Below are 7,611 nucleotides of genomic sequence, written 5' to 3'. Positions count from 1 at the left end.
AGTGGGTAAACTCAGACTTGCATTTCCTATATGAGAAGACACGTGATCCCATGGCAGTAAAACTCCCGCTTACCCCACGTATGTGCCGACTCTCTAAAGTAAGGTGATTTGAAAGAATTTTGGAAAAGTACAATGTACAATCCATGTGTACAATGTGTGTGAGTGTCAATTTTTTGAAATGGGAGAAATATATGAACGAAATGACAACTTAATAAAGCAATAGACAAATAAATAATCTACACAAAATAATAAAAAATCAATAATTTATGGCATACAAACGAGATAAATCAAAACAATTAGTATGAAACAAATAAAAATGTATAAAAACATAAATATTTACCTAAGTCTGTAATGGTTAGAACCTTACATCCCCAGCAGAGTCGGCAAATTGTCAGATCCGATTTTTATCTAAGGTCAAAATGAGCACGACATTATGAACTCAAAAAAGAATTAATTTTGTACAGAATCACCACCTAATTTTTAATGAAAAATAGGAAAACCTTTTTATTTATGAACATTAAATACTTGTGTTTTAATCCACAAAGTCAGATTAGATTCTAAGTAAGGGTTCAAATTAAGAGATTAGTCAACCTTCAGAAATTTACGGTTCTCGGCCAGATTTAGGTTTATTATAAATGAAGAAAAAATTAATGTTTATCTCCGATGGGGTTACCCACCGGCGAGCCTCCTCCTCCATCTTGTTCAATTACTACAACACCCTACAATCAGATAAGTCAACCTAATTTGGAGAGTAGATCCTCTGATGCTCCATCATATGCATACTCTCACCAATTCACCCAATCTAAGTATTAATCGTAGGGAATCTGAGCTGGTTATAGCGACAAGAACAACCCACAATGGAATGCCGGCAATGATTTTCAAAGCTAAAGAATACTATGGTGTCATGGCAACTCCATGTAGAAGAACTATAGTGGGTAGATTTATGAAATCACAACCCCAAATCGACACTATCAGATCCAGATTCTCTAAAAAATTTCCTTTAAAAGGATTGGTGAAGATAGGGGTTTATGATAACTTCAATATATTCTTCACATTTACTAACGATGAAGATTTCTCTACACTACTGTACAAAAGAGTCATCAACATTGATGGATTTCAAGTGTGGCTTCAAAAATGGACCCCGGATTTCAAGCCAGAGGAAGATATTCCGATTGTACCTGTTTGGGTTCTACTGGCAGGTTTGCTATTTCATATGCATACTTGGCATTATGCCAAACAAATTACTGTAGTTGTAGGTGTTCCCATAGATCTTGATGTTGCCACTAGAACGATGAATAGACCGAGTATGGCTAAGATGCGCATTGAAATTGATCTATTGAAATCATTAGTTCATAATCTGTGGATTGGAATGGAGGATGAAAATGCTCCCCTTAAGGGATTTTCCCAAAAAATAGAATACGAGAACATTCCCAAATTTTGTAAACATTATAGAAAACTCGGTCATGATATCGTCAATTGCCGGATCCTGGAAAAAAAAAGAGAACTCAAGATACAAAAAGCTCATGAGAAAAGCCAAAATAAAAAGGGACAGAACAATATTTATAATAACTGAGAAGGGGAGAAAAACCATCAAAACAAGGAGCAAAGCAATCAGCAATACAAGAAGGAGGGGAAGAACAATCAAGCTGAAATGTTAGAAACACAAATCAGAGGAAGGGACAAACAGTCTAATCAAAAATCTGTCCAGGGAAAAACTAGAAGAGGGAAGAGTGAACCTCCAAGAACAATCTATGTTCCTACCGGAGCTATATTTGGTATTGACAAACCTCACCCCACAGCTAATAACAATAAGGCTCAAAGGGACAGTAAGACTATTGTAGAAACAGAAAAAGAAAGTTTGAATTTATCGAAGGATCAAGGAGCAACTCAGGAAACTAAGAAGGTTCTCGCTCACGAGGTATTAAATAGGAGCAACAACAATACTAAAGATAGTGAAGAACAAGTTCGGATCAACAATGATAGGGTAGAAAAAAAAGGGACACAATTTAAAAGTATGGAAAAAGCTAAAGGGAAAATGATCATGATTAATAACCCCAATAAATTAACAGTTGACATATTTGGAGGTGAATGGGAGAATGTCACAACGAAAGATTCTAAAAGGAAGCCAGACAGAAAGAGGGGAACAAAAATCCAAGAACTCATGGATAAACAAACTGCTGCTATTACTCAAAATAGCATTGACGAACTAATGGAAGAAACCGAAATTGATCAAGCCAACAGTAGTAAAAATGAGCAAACTCATAGAAAGGCAACTACTAATTCAGACAAAGAGAAAGGTGAATCGGGAGATAAATGGGCTGATATGACCTCATCTTCTTCTGAGGAAGAAAATACATCAGACGAGGAGGAAGAAGAGGAGGAGAAAGAGAAAGACGAAGACGAAGACGAAGAATAAGAAATTCCTATTATAAGGAAGAAAGACCGATATAGCAAAGAATCTGCCAAAGAAGATAAAATCGAGATGATGTCACACGGTAAATTGCAGGAAAAAAATGGGAAGGTTAAGCTGAGTTCATATGCTACCAAAAATCAAAAGGAAAATACTCAAAAACCTTCTAAAAAATCCAATAATGATCAGAATGCTTAATTAGAACATTAGGGGTATGAAGTCCCAAGCCTCTACTGAGAGATTAAAGTTTCTGTTAGCTTGCCAAGATATATGTCTAGTAGCGATCCAGGAACCTTTCGTCAAAGAAATAAAAATTGAACTATATAGGCGATCTCTTGATATGAAAGGGTGTTAGACCAATTGTAGTAACAAGATCTGGATTTTTTGGAAACACAATATTGAGTGTTTTATCTACTCTAGTGAAAACCAAATGGTGACTTGCAAAATTCAAGATAAAGAGAAATATTTTTTCATTTCTATTATTTATGCAAAATCCAAAGCTTCGGGGAGGGAAGATTTATGGAGATATATGAGGGTGTTTTCTACTACTATTAATGCTCCTTAGGCCGTCACCGGGGACTTCAACAACATTTTATCTAAGAAAGAAAAGATGGGGGGCAAACCATATAGGCTAAGCAAAATCATTCCATTTATAGAGTGTCTCCATGATTATGGTTTGAGAGATATTGGCTACACTGGAAACACTTTTACTTGGTGCAATGAGAGAAAGGGACGAGATAATATGGAAAAGGTTGGATAGGATGGTGTGTAATGAAAAATGGGATGACTATTTTTCCTTTTGCAATGTTTGACATATGACTAGAGTCAGTTCAGATCATTGCCCTCTCGTTATTACCCTTGGAAACAATCAAGATACTCACATTAAATACTTTTGATTTTTGAATTTTTGGACTGATTTAGATGAATTTCATGAAGTGGTCAAAAGTTGTTGGACATCTCATGATAATGGCAACATATTTTGGCAAGTTCAGTAGAAATTAAAGAGAACTAGCAAAGCTCTCACTCACTGGTCTAAAACCAAAGTCGGCAATATCTTTGAAAAGTCTCAACTTATGGAAGATCGAGTCAAATATTATGAAGAAAAGTATATATCTTCGTTGGATCAACAAGATAGGATAAACATGAACGAATCCAAAGTAGAGTTGATTATTCACCACAAGTATGTGGATACTTTCTGGAGGCAAAAAGCAAACTTGAAGAATTTGGAAGGGGGTGAGAATACCAAATATTTTTACACTATTGTGAAAGGTAGAAGAAAATTTCTACAAATTCATAAAATAAAAGTGGGGGAGAATTGGTTGAAAGGTGAAAATAATATTGGTACATTAACAGCTGATTTTTATTAGCAGTTATTCTTTCAAGATGACCACAACATTGATATGACTATTCTGGACAACATCAACAAATGCATCAGTGAGGAAGACAATCAATCTTTACTTCAAGATCCTACTGAGGATGAAATTAAAAGTGTTGTCTTTGAGATCAATCCCAATAGCTCAGCAGGCCCTGATGGTTTCACTAGTCTCTTTTTTCAAAAGACTTGGGATATCACTGGTTTGGATATTGTTTTATTAGTTAAGAATGTTTTTAATGATGAACAACTTCCTAGATTTTTTACTAATTCTTGTTTGGTATTACTTCCTAAGGTGGAGATCCCCCAAACTTTTTTAGACTTTAGACCTATTAGTCTTAGCAATGTTATTCAAAAAATAATTTCAAAAATTGTAAACAATAGGTTGACTTTGATCCTTCCAAATATCATCTCTCTTAATCAAAGTGGTTTTATTAAAGGTAGATCAATTGGAGAAAATGTTTTACTTGCCCAAGAAATTATCCATGAGATTAAAACAGTGAACAAAGGGGGAAATGTGATTTTCAAAATTGATATGAATAAAGCTTATGATAGAATTTCTTAGCACTTTATTTGTTCTGTTATGAGAAGAATGGGTTTTGATGAAAGATGGATTTATATGATTTTGGAATCTTATCTCCAATAATTGGTATTTAGTCATTATAAATGGCAAAAGACATAGATTTTTTAAATCTCATAGAGGTGTTAAACAGGGTGATCCAATATCCCCTTCTCTATTTATAATAGATGTCGAAGTACTGTACATTATGCTTAATAAATTATATGATAATCCTAGGTTTTATGGATTCAGTATGGATCCCAACGGACCAAGGATTAATCATTTAGCTTATGCTGATGACTTGATTATCTTTTGTTCAGGTAAATCTAAAACCTTGAGACTCATCACTGATTCCCTCAGGTCATATGAGAAAATTCAGGGCAATTGATAAACAGAGAGAAAAGTTGCTTCATTATGGACAAGGACATTTCTCAGAACAGGAACAACATTGTCGCAAACTTGCTTCAAGTGAAAAAGGAAGAATTCCTCATTTATTATTTGGGATGCCCATTGTTTACAGGAAAAAAATTGAATCAATACTTTGCTGACATGGCTTCCAAGATAATAAAAGGAGTGGGAGCGTGGCACTATAATAAACTATCAGCTGGAGGTAAAATAATTCTTATTAAGTATGTTTTAAATGCGATACCTGTTCACCTCTTGCCTGTTTGTCAGCCTATAGAGACAATCCTTAAACAGATGGATAGTATTTTTGCTAATTTTTTTGGGGAAGTAAAAAGGGAAAACAAAAATATCATTGGGCTTTCTGGAACAGTATGTGCTTTCCTACAGAGGAGGGGGTATTGGTATCAGGTCCATCCACGATATTTCAGAAAGTTTTGTTGTCAAGTTGTGGTGGCAATTTAGAACTAAAGACTCCATATGGACTAGATTCATGAAACAAGTATTCCAAAAGAATCCACCGAGTAGCCAGGAAATAGAGTTATAAACATTCCCACAATTGGAGAAAAATGATGAAGATTAAAGAGAAAGTTGATCACCTTATTCAGTGGAGAATCAACAAAGGTAACTCAAGCTTTTAGTGGGACAACTGGACTTGAATTGGCAAATTAGCTGATTATGCTGAAGCTTCTACATCAATTAGAATCAAAGTGTCAGATCACATACAAAACGGTACTTGGAATCACATCAAAATTGGTCAGACTCTTCCTATAAATATTGTTAACATCATTCAGGGGATTACTATTAACTCTTCTAATCTTGAAGATTTTCCAATCTGGACTATTAATACAGATGGAAGATTTCATAGTAAATCAGCTTGCGAAACTATCAGGAGCAAGAAAGACTCAAACTTCTTCAACAAAATAATTTGGCACAAAAAAATTTCTTTTATAATTTCCTTTTTTTCTCTGGAAAGTATTAAGGAATAAGGTTGCAGTTGATTTAAATTTAATTAAATTTAAAGTTCATCTTCCATCTAGATGTTTTTGGTATACTAACTTTGAGCAGGAAGATGTTGAGCATCTATTCCACAAAGGAAATATTGCTCAAGATATTTGGAGATATTATTGCAGGTTGTTTGGAATCAATGAGGGGCAGAATAGCTCCAAACATCAAATTATATCTTGGTGGCTAACTTTTGGAAAGAACCCAGTGCAAAAATTCATCTATCATATTCTTCCTGGAATTATTACTTGGAAAATTTGGAAGTCGAGATGCAAAAGCAGATTTGAAGATGTCAAAATGAATACTACACATATCAGGCACCATATCAACAAGCAAACTCTTATTATAACTCATAAGTAATTCAAGAACATAAACCCATTTATGCAATGGGAATTGTTTTACACGATCATGGAGAATACCAAGGATCACATTGAACATATTCCAGTGAGATGGTCATGCCCTAAAACTGGTGCATTGAAGTTAAATTCAGATGAGTGTACTAAAGGAAATCCTGGTCAAAGTGGAGGAGGAGGTGTCATCCGAGATGAAAATGGCTTCACGAAGATGGCTTATGGAAAATCTTTTGGTATCCAAACTAATAACATAGTTGAAGCTTTATCTCTAGAGATTGGTCTAAAATGGTGTGTAACAAAAGGATTTAGACAATTAGAAGTGGAATTGGACTCGAAATTGTTAGTAGAGTGGATTAACAATTCGAGTAAGCCACCCTAGACCATATGGAGCTCTCTAACAAGGATAAAAAAATTTACTAGATCAAGTGGAAAGGTGGCATATTTCCCATTGTTTCAGGGAAGGTAAAAAGGTAGCTGATGGTCTAGCCAACTGGGGAATGCAATTCACTGATATTCAATGGATCTACGACTTTCGACAATTACCCCGAAATGTTAGAGGAGCCTTGAACATGGTTAGAATGAATTATCCCTCTTTTCGAAAAAAATATTGTAAGAACTCATTTTATATGGATAGAAACTTGTATAGGAACTACACTATTGATGTACCTTGATGATCCCTCTCGATGTTGAGGAGAGCATCTTTAGATGCCTTTTTGAGAGCTTATTAGAAATCCTACTTGTTCCATAATATGGAGAGTGTCCCATAATAAGTAGGTACATGGAGACAGGCCTCCTATGCTTTGTACATATTTGCTTATAGTAAAAAATAATTAGTGTCAAAAAAAAAACATAATATAAAATGTGTATTAAAATGATATAGACAATACATATAAAGAATGTGTAAATTGATTATATTATCATAAAAAATATGCATGTGTATAAAGAGTGTATTAAGATAAACAAAAATACATGAGAATGTGCATATAAAAATGAAAAGACTGAATAATGAAAGATTAGTTTAGAGAAAAAGATTACGTAATATTTTTAGAGTGAATTATTTGTTGATTAAATATCTAAATCAATTTTAATATAAAAATTAACGACCTAAATTTGCTTAACGCGTGGCAAAGTTTGTACAAATAAAGAAAATCCTGCCCAACACCCCAAAAATAAAGTTTTCACTATAATAATATTTGTACAAGTATAAGAATATAAAATACAACATAAAATTTAAAGTCTTCCTTAAATGTCACTTCCGACGAGTATTCTCAATAACCTGTATAAACACTTGTAATAAAATATTAGTAACAAATAAATAATTATTAAAATAAATTGAAAAGGTATTTAAAAATTTGATGTTCATTAAAAGCTGGGCTCAGATTAAATTTGAAATACGCTATGGCTACAAAGTTGTTGCTCAATTGATTGGTCGTCCTAAATCGTCTTGCCAAAATACGAATTGTAAAATCTTTTATGTTGTTATAAAGTTTCGTCATTGCCAAAAATATTT

At 33.8% G+C, this 7,611-nt stretch overlaps 1 protein-coding gene across 1 annotated transcript; it reads left to right on the top strand.

Annotated features, from left to right (window-relative positions):
• Positions 1 to 628: 628 nt before the first annotated feature.
• LOC107863707 lies at positions 629 to 6,948 on the top strand. The gene is made up of 2 exons (XM_016709786.2): positions 629 to 1,199; positions 4,662 to 6,948. Exons 1-2 carry the CDS (start codon positions 764 to 766, stop codon positions 4,727 to 4,729), a joined length of 504 nt encoding a protein of 167 aa, XP_016565272.1. The 5' UTR covers positions 629 to 763; the 3' UTR covers positions 4,730 to 6,948.
• Positions 6,949 to 7,611: the final 663 nt, after the last annotated feature.

The sequence above is a fragment of the Capsicum annuum genome, chromosome 3 (genome assembly GCF_002878395.1).
Source record: "Capsicum annuum cultivar UCD-10X-F1 chromosome 3, UCD10Xv1.1, whole genome shotgun sequence".
NCBI lineage: Eukaryota > Viridiplantae > Streptophyta > Magnoliopsida > Solanales > Solanaceae > Capsicum > Capsicum annuum.
The sequence above is the reverse complement of the archived record's forward strand: the minus strand, read 5'-3'. Positions and strand labels throughout refer to the sequence as shown.

Coding starts and splice junctions, on each gene's coding strand:
- LOC107863707 (XM_016709786.2), top strand. CDS start 764: ATGCTCCATCATATGCATACTCTCACCAATTCACCCAATCTAAGTATT. Junction 1,200..4,661: donor TGTTTGGGTTCTACTGGCAG/GTTTGCTATTTC, acceptor TCTTTTGTTCAG/GTAAATCTAAAACCTTGAGA.